This window comes from Meles meles, chromosome 10, assembly GCF_922984935.1.
Source record: "Meles meles chromosome 10, mMelMel3.1 paternal haplotype, whole genome shotgun sequence".
NCBI lineage: Eukaryota > Metazoa > Chordata > Mammalia > Carnivora > Mustelidae > Meles > Meles meles.
The window spans coordinates 44,981,438-44,997,691 of NC_060075.1; the positions used below are offsets into that span (position 1 = coordinate 44,981,438).

General features: G+C 44.8%; 1 protein-coding gene across 1 annotated transcript in view; it reads right to left on the reverse strand.

Annotated features, from left to right (window-relative positions):
- FKBP9 (FKBP prolyl isomerase 9) overlaps window positions 1-15,667 on the reverse strand; it is a 39,222-nt gene extending 23,555 nt beyond the window's left edge. Inside the window, exons 1-4 of the mRNA XM_046020159.1 lie at window positions 14,357-15,667; window positions 2,911-3,056; window positions 2,296-2,485; window positions 1,483-1,628 (exon numbers count right to left, since the gene is read on the reverse strand). Of these exons, the coding sequence (XP_045876115.1) occupies window positions 1,483-1,628; window positions 2,296-2,485; window positions 2,911-3,056; window positions 14,357-14,583 (709 nt within the window). The 5' untranslated portion in view covers window positions 14,584-15,667. The remainder of the gene's footprint in view (window positions 1-1,482; window positions 1,629-2,295; window positions 2,486-2,910; window positions 3,057-14,356) is intronic.
- Window positions 15,668-16,254: the final 587 nt, after the last annotated feature.

The window sequence follows — 16,254 nt, forward strand, 5'->3', positions numbered from 1 at the left end:
TGTCTTGGGGAATGGAGAATTAAGATGTATTTACAGCAGTTGTTTCCACATTTTATTTTTCTTTTAGCAAGGAATCCCCACCCTGCTTTTTGAAGGGACTGTCTGGAGATCCCCAGCAATAAAAGAGGAGGTGGACAGGGGAAAAGGCTGAGCCCCGCTTCCTCCTCTCTCCTCCTGCTGTAGACATAGAGTGCCAGGAAACATAGCTTGGAAAACATTATCTTGGGTTATTGTAAGTTAGGTAAACTTATTATACAATCAGTATAACAAATGTCACCGTCAGTAAACTTAAATGCATCATGTTTCCATTTCAATTCTTAACTACATATACCGGGTTGTTTAAATGCCAGGGGGTTCTCTTTGATGTGTTAGCCTGTCAGTGTGATTAAATATGCCTGAAATTAAAATATGAGTAGCCACAAAATGCCATTTACCAGCCAATACTCTGTTTGCTCCCTTCAAAAAAGGACACTAGTTTGAATTCATGCTTTTTCTAATATGAGGTTTTGCATCTGTCCACAGGGAACGAATGTCACAGGTAAAACCCACCCTGGAGGTACAAATCAGGGGTGGGGGGATGGAAATGGCAAATCTGGCATCATATACTAAATTTCTACCTTGAGATCTACAACATTTGGACTTTCTAGTTTAAATCTCATTTCATAGATGGGAAAATGCAGGCTGGAGAGGCTGGTGCCCAAGGTTACAGCTTATGAGGCAGGGGCAGATGCTTTACTTATGAACGCCAATGACCATGAGTAAGTGGAAGTTTCCACAATTCGGTGCTGAGAGGTAGATGATTTGGACTACCATTGCCCAACGGAACTTTCTACAGTGATGGAAATGCTCTGTACCTGCACTGCCCGGGACAGCAGCCCTCGGCAACATGTGGCTCTGAAGTACGGGAAATGTGGCAGTGTGGTTAAGGCACAGAATTTTGGATTTTACTTAATTTTAGTTTATTTTAAATTTAACTATAAATAGCCACATGTCGCTAGTGGCTATTATATTGGACAGTGCAAGTCTAGACCAAAACATCTGGCAGGTTTCACGTGGTAAGCTGAATGAATGACAGCAATAAAAATATAAGGACAGATGAGGGGTGACTGGCTGGCTTAGTTGGAAGAGCACGCAATTCTTGATCTTCGGGTCATGCGTGGGGGTCCCAAACTGGATATAGAGATTACTTAAAATTAAATCTTAAGGGGCACCTGGATGGCTCAGTAGGTTAAGCATCTGCCTTCGGCTCAGGTCATGATCTCAGAGTCCTGGGATGGAGCCCCATGTCAGACTCCCTGCTCAGCAGGGAGTCTGCTTCTCCCTCTTCCCCTGCAGCAGCCCCAGCTTGTGCTCTCTCACCCTTTCTCTCTCTCTCTCTCTCAAATACATACATAAAATATTTTAAAATAAATAAATAAAATCTTAAAAAAAAAAAAAAAAAAAGGACAGATGGGAGCGGCTTGAGGAATGAGAAAGACTTACCATCTCCCTCTTCTCCATAGGCCAGAAAAGGAGGTATGGTGATGATGCGCTTTTCCCCCACACACATCCCCAACAGCCCTTTGTCCATTCCAGGAATCAGCCAGCCAATGCCCACATATGTGTCATATGTTTTCATGCGATTATGACTGAAAACCAATGAGAAAGGGGGAAAGTTCCATGCTATTGAGGGTGTTTCCAGCTCATTCCTCAATAAGGCTTTAGGAACCCAATTATCAGATAAATAGTGAAACTATACCCATCCCTGACGACAGGCATTTTTAGGTCTTTGTTCCCAAAGACAACAGAAGTCCCCAAAGTTAGAAGAAATTAAAGTCATGTAATTAAATCACAGTGATTCACAAAAACAGGCCTGGTACTCTATCTAACCAAATACGCTATAACAATAGGAACGCCCTTAAGGGTTCGCTGTTCTCTACCTTAGCACTTTACTCCTTGCATTTTTCCATAGCTTCATAAACATTCAGCCTTCCCCTCATCCCTCCATGGGAAAACTATAAAAATGGACTTAAAAAAATGCATCAACCTACTTGGAAATAGGGCCCTTCACTTAATGATGAGCTTCCAAGACACTTAATTTAGATAAACATTGTTCTTACATTCCTGTAAAATTTATTAAAATTTGGACTCTGGCTTTACAGAGCATGACACATTAACCAAAAGCCATGAGTGAGGGAGTTGGCACAATGGAAATTGTGAAGGGTCTCTCTTCTGGTTTCTCCAAGGGCATAAAAAGCAGGTGAGACAGAAGGAACTAAGGGGCATCTCGATATTATCTGGAATGGTGGCACTTACCTTGAATCAAACAGTGTCCCATCCAAGAATGTTCCATTGTAGTGGTACCTTACAAAATCCGACACCTGGATGGTCCGAGGGCAACTGGGAGGTGTGAAATAAGTGTGAACCTGAACTTGATCTTCAGAATTCCAAATGTCCATCAGAAGTACATCAAAATGAAGAACTGAATCAGGGGGGATCACACCAGCTAAAAATCAAAGAGAATTCCCACTGAGAAGCTGCTGCCGTTCAGGCCAGATGAATAAACACCTAGGATGCTGCCCGGGTGTTCAAGAGGGTCGCTGAACAATTCCAAAATCGGTCATACTCCCTCCCTCATTCCTCAAAATAAAATTGAAAGAAATGAGAAAAAAAAAATGGTCCTCCTCTCAGCAAGGGTGACATTCAATACAACTGTGTTAATAACAACTTCTTTCACATCTAGAAGAAATGAACCAAAGATGAAATTTTAGCTGTGTGTGTGCGTGTGTGTGTGTGTGTGTGTGTGTTCACCGCTTCTCATTGTCCTTGATTTAAAGCTTCTGAAGATTCTCTGATCTCCCTGACTGAATACCTCTCAGAGGATCTGGTTGTTTCTGCAAATGTGTTTATAAACACAGAACAAGAACTTACAAACTCCTTCACTTCCATAGGCAAGCTTTGGGGGGATCTTCACAAAACGCCTCTCATTTACACACATCCCAACCAGAGCTTGGTCCATGCCTGCAATCAGTTGTCCTTTCCCCACAAACACGTTGAAAGTGGAGTCTCTGTCATAGCTGAAGATCCACGAGGTAGAGAAAAAGAAAAGTATAAGTTAATCCTTCCCTTAGTGAAACCAACCAGTAAAAATGTACCCATGGACAGAGTGAGGGCACTGGAAACCAAAAACAGCCGGAGAGGAGTTACTGGCACAGGAAATGTCTTCACTAACAGTACTTGCGGGGCTGGAATTTTTTTATTACTTTGAATATGGCCAGCAAATCGAGTTAGATAAGCAACCCTGTTTATATATCACTTTACAAAGTAGCTACCAACACTTTCGCTAAAAGAGTTTACTCCTTTTCCATGTCATTGGTATTTAAAAACAACAGCATAAGATACTAACACTCCAATTAACACAAACACTTGATTGTTCTTTTGTTTCTTTAGGTCTATAAGTTAAAGACACAGCATGGTGTAGCATAAAGGATATTTAAACTTTCTGAAACTGTTTCCTCTACCGCAAAATGGGAGTAACAATAATAGCCACCCCAAGATCTATACGATACTACAATCTGAAAAGTGCTCAGAAAACCTCAGAGTTACGTCAGTGTTACTATAATTATTACAGGTGATGGGAAGTCTGATATGGTCTTGAAATCACAAACATATGTGATTTAAAGGCTGGCTGGTGATGGCCTTGGGTTGGAAGATAAATAATGGAACTGTGGCCAACATCCATGCTCTCATCCTTTTTAATGTCAAATTCTGCATCCAATAAGGGTTTGCCTATTAGGAGACTGTGCTAGGTGCTTTGGAGGATATAAGAAGTCCAAGGCGTGGATTATGCCTATTAAAAAAAAAAAACTAGCAGAGATATCCAGAGAGTTTCAAACACTGTGTTTACAAAAATAACTACAGGGCTTGGTTTATAATAATGAAACACTGGAAAGAGCACAGAAATTTCAAAGGCATGGCACTGGTTGCATTTAAGGCAAGGACATACAATAAAATGCCCTACGGCCATTTAAAAATACCAGATTTATATCCATTGGCACAGAAGGACATACACAGTAACAGAGTACGGGTTACAGAGCCATAGTATAAAATCATTCCATTTTGAATTTATATATAGATGCATGTGAAAAAATCCACTAGGTGATATATAAAATATTAACAATGGTAATCTATGAGTAGAGGATTTCAGGTGGTTTAATTCTTAATTGATTACTCAAATGATCATATTTGATCATTTGATCAAATGATCAATAATTCAAAATGATCATTTTGAAATGATATTTCAAATATCATTTTTGAATGTAATATTCATGTAAGAAAATATTAAGAACTGGGAGTCTGGGTGGCTCAGTGGGTTAAGCCTCTGCCTTCAGCTCAGGTCGTAATCTCAGGGTCCTAGGATTGAGTACCCCATCAGGCTCTCTGCCCGGCAGGGAGCCTGCTTCCTCCTCTCTCTCTCTCTCTCTCTCTCTCTCTCTTTCTCTGTGCCTACTTGTGATCTCTCTCTGTGTCAAATAAATAAATAAAATCTTAAAAAATATATATTAAGAACTGTTGAGGGGTGCCTGGGTGGCTCAGTTGGTTAAGTATCCCACTCTTGATTCTGGCTCAGGTCATGGTCTCAGGGTCATGGGAGGGAGTCCCGCATTGGGCTCTGTGCTCAGCATGGAGTTTTCTTGAGATTCTCTCCCTCCCTCTCCCTCTGCCCCTCTACACCCATGCTCTCTCTCTCTGTCCCTCTCAAATAAATAAATAAAATCTTAAAAAAAAAAAAAAAAGAGTGGTTGGGACTGACCTCATTAGGATGTCCTACCCTTCATTTGGCATATTACTTCTTCATTTTCCCTAATAAATAGCTTAGAAGAGCAACACAGTCCACTTCACCACTCGTCAGGGCAGCTTCCTCAGACCTGCCCCTTTTTTTTCTTCTACCTCCTAGTTTTACAATTCATTTTAATAGCCTTTTTTTTGCAGGGTCAGGGAAAAGAAAGCAAGACTCCAAGTTCAGGTTAGCAAGCCAGAGGACAAAAACACATGGTCAGCTTTGAGGCCAAGACAGCTTTACACCTCCAACCTCTACCTCCAGGGACCAACACCCGCCCCGTGGAATGCCAGCTCTTTCATTTCACTTAGCTGGGGACTTGCCATGCCCCGCACCACCATCCAGCTGGTGGGTTTATATTAATAATGAACCAGAACTGGAAGCTTCAAAGACATCCCAGGTACAGAGCATGTGCAAACAGCTACAATGTACTGGCTGGAAACCACTTCATAAATTAGTCTTCCATCCATGGAACCTGAATATAGTTCCCAAATTTAATACGAGTTTTTAATAAGAATTACCATTTAGAGAGTGTTTATTACGTGTCAGGCACAATGGCAAACTAAGCTTTCTCACATGCTATCCCTATTTAATCATCACACAACACTTCAAGATAGACGCTGCTCCTTGGGCTCCTTGGAGTCAAAGAATCTCCCAAGCTCACGATGTTAGCCAAGGGGGAAAACGCTAGAACCCACGTCCATCTGACCCTTCACCTCCTAGTCCAGGCCCTTCCCCAGGTGGCATATAAAAATTGTTGGCTCCTTGCAATATTAATATCTTCATTTGACTGCCTCAGCAAAGTGCTAAAAACCAACAAAAATACACCTTCTGAAAGAAGAGTTTATAATTTACATATGTGAGAAACTGACAATGCAAGACTAGTCTTATCTCCGGCTTAAAACTGACCATCTGGAAAAATAAAGTCGTTCTGAGTAAATCTGTGCTCATCAGCACAACTGGCCCAAGTTCATAGGCAGTGTCAAGCCCAGAATTGGTTATGAAAATTATTTCCGCAAGCTCTGGAATAAGCACTTAATAGAGCCTGTCCCCATATCTGGCTGATTTACACCTTTTGCAGACGTCCCACTTGAGGTCCTGCAAGGAACAGATGATACACCCAAAGTAGGCAGCTCCAGGAAAGTTTAATGAAGGGACTGTGTGCAAAGGAGGGTGCAGGGTGCAGAGAACACAGGGACAACGTGGTATCTCTGGGGACAAGTAAGAAGTGTTATTGTCAAATCTGGGCTTGAAGGATCCAGGGACAGAGAAGGTTCAGGGCCACCTGACAGAGGCTTAGCTAGGACCCCCAGTCTAAGGACACAAATGGAGACTCTACAGGTAGGGAGCCAAAGGAATAAATCTCTCCACGTCACTCTCCTCCCTCTGATCTGCTGATGTCACACTGGCTGAACCCAACCAGAAGCCAGGTGACAGAAACGGTCATTGATACAACCCATACTAAGTATATGTATTTCATACAGCCTCACAGAGCAAAAAGCAATAGATCAGAAGAAGAATGGACCTAGAAAGGCAAATGAAAATCATCTAGCACATACAACAACCCCCTTTCCTCTCCATCAGCTTGTTTTTCTCCCTGCTCATTCATTGCTGTAAAGCCTTTGATTGCTTCTACTTTCTCTTGCCCCGAAGGGGTGATGAGAGGTGGCTGCAGCAGCCCCCAAGGATGCTCTTCAAGTTTCCTGGCCCAAGGATCACTAAGACAGGAGACATCACATAAAACCCATCACATGCAAGTCATTAAACCATCTACACATGAGCACACATGACCTTGTGGCATATTCCTCAGGATGAGTAACTGCCTCTGTGCTGCATTCCTGAAGCATAAATTTCTAAGCCCAGAAGCTATTTCTTTTCTTTCCTTTTTTTTTTTTTTTAATTTGACAGAGATCACAAGTAGGCAGAGAGGCAGGCAGAGAGAGAGGAGGAAGCAGGCTCCCCACAGAGCAGATGTGGGGCTCGATCCCAGGATCCTGGGATCATGACCTGAGCCGAAAGCAGAGGCTTTAACCCACTGAACCACCCAGGTGCCCCCAGAAGCTATTTCTAAACATAGGTTTCAATCTGCAGTGAGGATGAACTTTTTAAAAGAACATATGTTGGGGCTCCTGGGTGGCTCAGTCGGTTAAGTGTCTGCTTCAGCTGAGGTCATCATCTCAGGGTCCTGGGATTGAGCCCTGGGGCTCCCTGCTTGGTGGGAAGTCTGCTTGTCTCTTTTCCTCTGCCTCTCACCCCTGGCTCAAGTTCTCTCTTGCTCATTCTCTCTCTTAAATAAATACAATCTTTAAAAAACAACAATGACATAAAAACACATGTCATGGGGAGCCTGGCTGGCTCAGTTGGAAAAGCATGCAACTCTTGATATTGGGGTCATGAGTTTGAGCCCCATATTGGGTGTAGAGAGTACGTAAATAAATAAATAAATATTTAAAATATATAAATAAAAACAAAAGAACGTGTGTCAAACTGAACATACTCTCTCCCTAGAGCCCCCAAAGCCTATTCCTTCCCCAAGTTCCTAGGCTCTGCTTCATCAAAAACAAAACAAAAAAAAAACAAAACAAACAAACAAAACAGAAAAAACAAACGACTTAGGAAAACAGAGAAGAGACCATTGCTGTCAAGAGCTGGCAACAAAATTTTAGCAGACGGAATGGGAACAAAAGTGTAGGATCTGCCGTTGTAGGAAAGAAACAGAATCTCTGGGAAACAGAAGGGGACCTGGCCAAGGGTGGAGCCGTGTGCCTCCCCAGTCTGCAGAGGTGCAACGTGGAAGGTGGCAGCACAGAGGGAAGGAAGCCTGGAGCTTGAAAGTCTGCATCCAAATCAGCTATACCCCACTCCAAGTCCCTTCTCTTCCTGGCAGCTGGGCAAGTACAGTTCTAAGCTTTATGGAATTACTCACCTGATTTTTAAAACTCAGATTTTAAAAACTTATATGCAAAAGTAATACAGGATACATCGTTTAAAAATTAAATTAATTTTAAAACTTTGACAAAAACTTATATATGCTTATACTACTTGTGGCTGAGATTATTTTGATCTTGGATCCAGAAACGAAGGAACAATGGCCATTACAGAAGGAAGAGAAAACTGCCCTGGGGTTAGAACTGAAGTCCTGCTCAGCTAGGAGAGGACATGTCCGCTTTCTCTATATGCCAATTTTAGAATCAGTTCAGACAAATAAATGCTGAATATGGTACTTTTCCCCCATTTTTATTGAGATATAATTGGCAAATAAAAATTACATCTGTTTAGAGGTGCCTGGGTGGCTCAGTGGGTTAACCCTCTGCCTTTGGCTCAGGTCATGATCTCAGGGTCCTGGGATCCAGCCCTGCATCCGGCTCTCTGCTCAGCAAGGGAGCCTGCTTCCCCCCCACCGCCGCCTGCCTCTCTGCCTACTTGTGATCTGTCTGTCAAATTAAATAAAGTCTTTAAAAAAATTACATCTGTTTAAAGTGTATGATTTGATGTTTTGATATATGTATACAGTGTGAAATATCACCGCAATCAAGCTGATTAACATATCCTCCCTTAGTTACCATTGTCTTTGTTTTTTCATGGTAAGAACACTTAAGATTTACCCTTTTAGAGGTACCTGGGTGGCTCAGCGGGTTAAAGCCTCTGCCTTTGGCTCAGGTCATGATCCCAGGGTCCTTGTGCCCTCCATTGGGCTCTCTGCTCAGTGGGGAGCCTGCTTCCCTCTCACTCTCTGCCTGCCTCTCTGCCTACTTGTGACCTCTGTCTGTCAAATAAATAAATAAACTCTTAAAAAAAAAAAAGATTTACCCTGTTAGTAAATTTCAAGTATAAATAAGGTATACTTAAATTTCAAGTATATAGTACAGTATCACTGACTATATTCACGATGCTATACATGAGACTGAATTCCTTTTTTTGAGGATTAAAGAGACTGCCATATTTTGAGAATGCATAACAGGAGGGAAGCAAGAAAATAAAAAGCCAGCCCACTGGGCATGAGAACCATGTTTTGGGTGCCTGAAAGTTGTCCCAGTCTCAGGCCAGCTCAGATGACTGGCTCACTTGGGACCAGCCGGACAGGAGGACTGTGGTCCTACCAGAGCCATCCATGAACGGGGCTGAAATACGCATGAAATGCACAAAAGCAGAAAGTCACCTCCTAGCTGTTAGCCTTGCTCTGAGATGACCCAGGTAAGATTCAACACCGTCCCCTGGCTGAGTTCTACCACTGAGCCTGAGCCCACCTGCAGATTTGAAAAATCTGACTTTTCTGCCTCCCAACTCTCTCCCTGGGCCACATGCTCTCAAAGGTGACTCTGGGCTTCCCAGACCCTTTGCCCAACATTACTTCCCCCAAATGGCCACTTCTACCAGCTGCTAAGGAGCCGTGCGTGGCAGGGGAAAAAGACAAGCCCTTAATGAACTGGCAAAGTGTCTATCGGCTAACAGATGGAAAAATGAAGGACACTGCCATACAGGAAGAGAGAGAAGGTGAGGGAGAAGAGAGGAAGGAGTAAGAGTGAAGAGGAGGGAAACGAGAAAGAGCACGTCCATTCTTGCCTCCACAGAGGACCAGACCCTGAAACGCAAGCAGTTGGCACGTTAAAGTATCATTAAGAGAAAAACTTTGCAGAGCCAAGTGAAATCATTCCACGGCTATTGTAGATATTTGTTTTTTCAGCAACTGCACAAGTTAAAATATTAGAGCTCTATAAATCTTATTCTACACAAGTTCTCAGCCAGTAAAATCTAGCCAAATTAAATAATCACTGTAAATGCACAGTCGCTCACAATGACCCACAAATGAAAATTAAAAACAATGACTTTAAGTCTTCACAGGGTGTTTACTTGTTCTTTAAAAACAGGAGGCTTTAATATTTTATTTATGTATGTATTTATTTGAGAGAGAGAGCAAGTGCAAGCAGGGGGCAGGAGGAAGAGGGGGGAAAAATCCCAAGCAACTGGAGGGCTCCATCTCACGACCCATGAGATCATGAGCTGAGGTAAAACCAAGAGTCAGATGGTTAATTGACCAACCCACTCAGGTGCCCCTGCAGGTGAATGGCCTCAAGAAAACGCTAGTTTCTTCAGAAACCTCCTGCCTGGAGGTTGGGCTCTTTTCCTAAACTCAGCAGAGCCCCACTGGGCTAACACACAAACAGTAACTTCCCATCCGGCACCGGGCTTTTCCATAGGAGGGCCGCTATTCTGATTCACACTCTAAAACCTCCCTAAATGAGCCTTGTCATGACCTGACCAGTCTCCCCATCACCAATTAACCTCTCCAGTCCAGCTTGACACCATCTGTACCGCACCCAGTTCCCTGGCTCTTCTCAGAACCAATCCTGCAGAAGGGGTGAGGCTTAACACGCTTTCCCTCAATACCCACCAGGTGCTAACGGTAGATACTCAACAAATATCTGTTGAATGAATAAATATATAAAATTAAGCAGACCCTCTGTTAATAAGTCTTTGATTCTTTTAGAGCAATAGTTCTCAAAGTGTGGTCCTCAGTCTGGCAGCAAAAGCATCACCTGGGAACTTAGAAATGCAAATAAATTCTCAGGCCCCACCCAGACCTTCTGATTCAGAAGCTGGGTAGAACAAGCTCTCCAGCTGATTGTGACGCATGCAGAGTTTGAACATCACTGTGTGAGAGCATCTCACCCAACAGAGCATGCAGTAGGCACAGAAAAATGTTTACTGAGCCTCAGGACCTTGAGGGTCCGCAGACAAGCCTGGAGGCTGTGAAGGAACTGACCAGATGCTGGCTTTGCCTACTAAAGATAACAGGAACTTAACAAATTTCAATCACTGGAAGGAAATTAGAGCAAGCAAAGAGGCCGTCCCCCTCACCCTTATTGCTAGGAAGGCTATGGAACTCCTAGAAAAGCTGAACAGGAGTGGCTGACAAGGAGCTCGCAAGAGCTGGAGAGGGTGAGCAGGAGCCCCCTGGAAACTGTAGCCTGGGAGCTGCTGTCTTCTTCGGTCTGGAGCAGCAGCCACAGAAGCATATTAACAAGCCCACAGAGGCTCCATTGCCAAGGGCTAGAGGGCTGGGCCTCCTGGCAAGTGCAAATGCTCATAAGCTGAAATGATATTAACTGCTCCCAAGAGATGCAGGAAGAAAGCTCTATGAAAAGAGGAGCCCTTTGTGGCTTATGGCTCTGGTCAGGGTAACAGCTATTTTCTTCTGAGCAAAACCTCCAAATCAGCACCCAGAACCCAAAATACCTTAGATTTATCCTCCCCTAAACTTTTTGGGCAGGAATGGCAAAGTTGTGCCTTAATGCTTCATAAATTCCCCCAAAAATGGAGGCCCTAGAGAAAAACCCACACTGGTGGAACATCTACTGTGTGTCCTGCCCTTTCCACCCCGCTCTCCACACTGCAGCCACAGAAAAGTCTGATCTCTCACACCCCTGATTAAAATTCTTCAATGGCTTTCCATTGTCCTAGACAAAGTCCAAATTCCATAGCCAGGCAAAAAAGATCCTCAGAGTTGGGCCCAGCCTTCCTCTCCAGCCTCCTCTGGCCTCTCTTTTTTCCCTATCGGCCACTCCCCCACTCTCACTCCAAACTCAGGCTGTAGTGAAGAGCTTTCACAGATCCCGAAACAACACTCCCACTGCCCACCAACAGGCCTCCGTATCCGCTCTGCCCTCCACCAGCCACATCCTTTCTTCCCTCCACAGCCCTCACCCCTCAGCTCAGCTCTGGTCACTTTTTTTTTTTACTTTATTTTATTTTATTTAAGATTTATGCATTTATTTTAGAGAGACGGGAAGAGCACGAGCGAGAAGGGCAGAGGGAAAGAGAGAGAGAGAGAGAATCTCAAGCCGACTCCATGCTGAGCGCAGTGGGGCTCCATCCCATGACCCTGACTGAGATCAGGGCTTGAGCCAAAACCAAGAGTCACTCAGGTGCCCCAGCCCTATTCAATTTTAATCATCTTCAGGTCTTAGCCTTGCAATCTTGGAATTTCATCCCGACCACTCTCTCTCTCTCTCGCCAACCCCATGCAACACACAGTTTGAGCTTTCTGTGTGTTTCCATAGCTCCTTGCCTTTCTTTCATTATATATATGCATGGACCACAGACTACAGAGTCTGGCTGCTCAAGTTCAAAACCTCACTCTGCGACATAGTAGCCAAGACCCTTGAGCAAATTACTTGAACTTTCCAAACCTCCGTTTCTTCATTTGTTGTTAAGGTACCTACTTCATTGTCTTGTGAGGTTAATGAATTTCTTTGAGATTAAATGAATTCATACATTGAAAGGTATATGGTAAGAACTGTGTGAACTCTACATGACAGACAAAAGTGTATGCTGTTATTCTTTCTGTGTATATCACACGACACCGTGGCCCGGACTACAAGCTGTAGGACAGTGAAGGACACTGTCTTCAGGGGCAGACACTACACACACATTTGCTGATTGGATGGAGTGCCTCCTTCTAATGTCTTCTATTGTCCCACACTGCCTCACAGTGGCTGCCATGACTAGAGGGAGGAAAGTACCAGACAACTTGTTCTAGTGGGAATTATTAATTACTGTCAGCACGAGCAGGAAATTCTTCATTATCTTCTAACTAAAGAAGCAGATGAAAGAAGATATACAAATGGCCAACTAACATATAAAAAGATGCTCAGCATCATTAGTCATTAGGGAAATGTGAACCAAAAGCACAATGAGATACCACTTCATTCCCCCTAGGAGAGCGAGAATAAAAAAGAAAATTACAGTTGTTGGGGGAGAATGTGGAGAACTAGGACCACTCATCCATTGCCGGTGGGAGTATAAAATGATGAAGCCGCATTGGAAAACAGTTTGGCGGTTCCTCAAAAAGTTACACAGTCACCATAGGACCCAGCAAGTCCACTCCTAGGTATAGATCCAAAAGAAAGAAAAGCACATATCCACACAAAACCCTGTACACAAATGTTCATTGGCCAAAAAGTATAAGCAATACAAATGACCCACAACTGATGAATGGATAAACCATATACGTATAGTCATACCATGGAATGTTACACACCCTTAAAAAGGAATGGCGCACTGGTACATGCTACAACATGATGAACCCTGAAAATATTATGCTAACTGAAAGAAGCCAGATACAAATCACTACAAATTATAGGATTCCATATAGTGATAGAAAGTAGATCAGTGGTTGCCTAGGGCTGGCGGGGAGGGGAGTGACCTAATGGGTCCAGGCTTTCTTTTTTGGAGTCATGAGAATGTTCTAGAATTAGACAGCGGTGATGGCTGCACAAATCTATGAATATACTAAAAACCACCAAATCGTATGCTTTAAATGGGTGAATTGTATGGTATGTGAATTATATCTCAGTAAAGCTGTTAAAAATAAAAAGCTACTGAAACAACAGAAAGAAGGACCATCTTTAATCACTTGCCTATGTACCAGTTTGCATGCTAAACTGCTTTTGTATATTTATTGTCTGAAATTCCAAAAAAGTCGAGAGAGGCTATAAGTATTTTTTAAAAGATGACTTCTGGAATGAGCCTGCACAGGCTAGGGCAGAGGCTCAACCAATTGTTCTCTTTGCCTAAGCTGGTGATTCACTGAGAGAAATGCAGGCACAGACCTGGGTTTGTACAAAGTCTTAGGGAAGAGAGCGGACTGTAGCTGGAGAAAAAGGTCTCTTAACCCTAAAGCTCCACTGGAGAGAAGCTGCGAACAAGCTGGGAACAAGTACTGTGATCTCAGGACAGAGATGAGGGAGGGAATCCTGGGCATGGTTCAAGGCTCCAGGGCAAAGCTGAGTGACCTGCCCACATCCAGTCGCCAAATATGAAGGGGCAGTAGTACTTTCGAGCACAGACCCTGACCTTGGACTGTCAGGGTTTTCAGTCGGACTCCATTTTAACAAGTTTCTTAGCCTCAGTGGCCTCAAGCGACCTCACTGGTAAAATAATGGTACCCACCTAAAAGATCTGTTGTAAGAAATGAATGAGTTCATTGTACAGAAAGCACTTAGAACTATTGGAACTATCCTGGCACATTGTAATAGCTCCATAAATGTTAACGGCTGCTATCATCAGTTCATCGTCACCATTACCACCATCATCATCTACAGCGAGACACATCATCTTATTCAACAAATCTGTCTGTCCAAGGGAAAGGGAGGTGGCAGACAGACATCAACATTTACTCTTGGGGTGGAGGTCTATTTGCAGAGTGGCCATTTTACACCGATTTCACGTTGTGTGAATGCGCCGGGAGGACAGGAAGTTCCAGCCTCTCTGCGCCAGGTCCTATCCAAAACTCCAGCCCCAGGCCGGCGGACCAGGGGAGCGTAAGGCTCGGTAGGCTCACCGCACCACGGAGAGGTTTAGGGTCGCTGGGCTTTTGGGGAGAAGGAGGAGGAGGGGAAGGAGGAGGAGCGCAGGGGTTCGCGGGGCGGAGCTGGGGGAGGTCCGTCGGGAGGGAAAGGCCCGTCCGGAGAGAGAGAAGCCAGAGAGCGGGCGCTGCTGCTTCAGAGGCCCGGCCGGGCGTCCGGGGCGCGGTACCTGGAGTCGAACTTCTGGCCGTCGGGGAATGTCCCCACGTAGTGGTAACGCACGAAGTCGCCGCTGCGCACGGTGCGCGGGCACTCGTCGGGCACGAAGCGCCGCTCGATCTGCAGCTCCGTGTCGAGGCCCAGGCCCGCCACTGGCGCCGCCTGCCCGGTCACCCAGAGCAGTAGCAGCAGCAGCGGCGGCGGCGGGGGTCGCCAGCTCCGGGTCCTGAACGCCATCAGGGGCGTCGAGGAGAGCAGCGAGGGGCGGGCGCGGGGCGCGACGCGGAGCCGGCTAGGGCGTGCGAAACTCGGGCGGCGAGGGTCGGAGCTGGGCGCGCCGCGGCGTTTGCAAACGTGGAAAAGACTGCCCGCCCTCCCCGGGCGGCAGCCGCCACCCCTCTCTCACCCCCCGCCCCCCACCCCCCGGCCACATCCAGCGAGGGGAGGAGCCGCAGCCGCGCGCCAGGGCTGGCCTGCCGCGCCCCGCGCCGCCCGGGCCCTGCCCGGCCCTGCCCTGCCCTGCCCAGCGAGCGGGCCCGCCAGGGGAAGCCGGCTGGCAGCTTCAGAGGGAACCTGTCCTTGAGGGAGAAATCGTGAACTTCTCGGGACGGGGCTTCGGCCCAAAGTTGAAAAAGGAAAAGCGTTTACCACCCAGGCCAACTCGCCGGCCCCCGCCCGTCCCTGGAGACTCTCCAGATTTAGCGCCACCAGAGACTCCTACGTGGCCGCGGATCCAATTACTTCTGGCTGCTTTGAGTAGGGAGGGAAACTTAGATTATTATGTTTTTTAACTTAGTTACAAGAATGAATTCCACATGAAAGAGACTGAAAACATTCTTCAGGGGGGTTTTGTTTTTTTGTTTTTGTTTTCAGGATAATACTTAAAGAGAAAGGATGAGGCGTGTATTCTGAAACTCCCCTGATAGCTGTCCAGAGAAGGTTTTAAGTTACTGTGACTGTTCCCCAAGCCATTAGTGGATGGACTGTGAGCTAGTACTTAATAGCAAAGTAATAGCAAAGATTGCGCATGGTCCCGCAAACGTGACTAAGCTAGGTAGGACTTCACAGTAAAGATCCAGAAACCCCAAGAAATTCTTTTGCGTACTTAAACGAATTCTTAACTTAGAATTGGTTGTTCTTACTTATTAAAATTTTGAACTAATGAAAGCAAATCACCAAGGCTTTCTCAGCTTTTCTGGAAAGCAAACTATCCCGAAACTAAAACCTGGTAAACACGGGGAGAGAGAGAGAAAAACTGGGCACCAATCTAATTTATAAATATAACTACAAAAATAATAAAATGTGAGCAAATTTGTTTGTTTTTATGCAGAAAGGCATTTTTATTATAGCACGGGACATGACCCATCTGTAGAAAGAATTGCTGGTCAAGATTCTTATAATTGCAAGTGAGAGAAACCCAACTCACCTGGTTGCTGCATAGAAGTATATCCTAAGGTTTTCAGATTATTTGATGGCTTGTTATAAGGTCACTGGTTTTAGTTGGAGAACATCTGTTCGTTTGTTTGTTTTTTTCCTTTTATCTTTTCCTTCTTCTTTCTTCTTCCTTCTTTTCTTTTACTTTAGGGGCATAGCTTGGGCAACAATAAAGCCTTTTGAGGATGGGAGGAACAATTCTGGTTCAGCTTGGTTGATCTGAGACCCTTAGATTTACTTTGGTTTGCACTGTGGAGTCGTCCGACTTGGGTTTGGGGTGGTTAGGCACTGGAGTCTGGCCAGGCATCCCTCTGTTTATTGAATCTCAAGGTTTCTTCATGTGATTTCTCCTCATGAGTTAATTTGGGCTTCCTCACAGCATGGTCACAGCTTCAGGGCAGTGGAACAGCTTACATTCCTGAAGGCTTTAGGAGGAAATATTTCAAGAGAACCATGTGGAAGCTATACGATCTT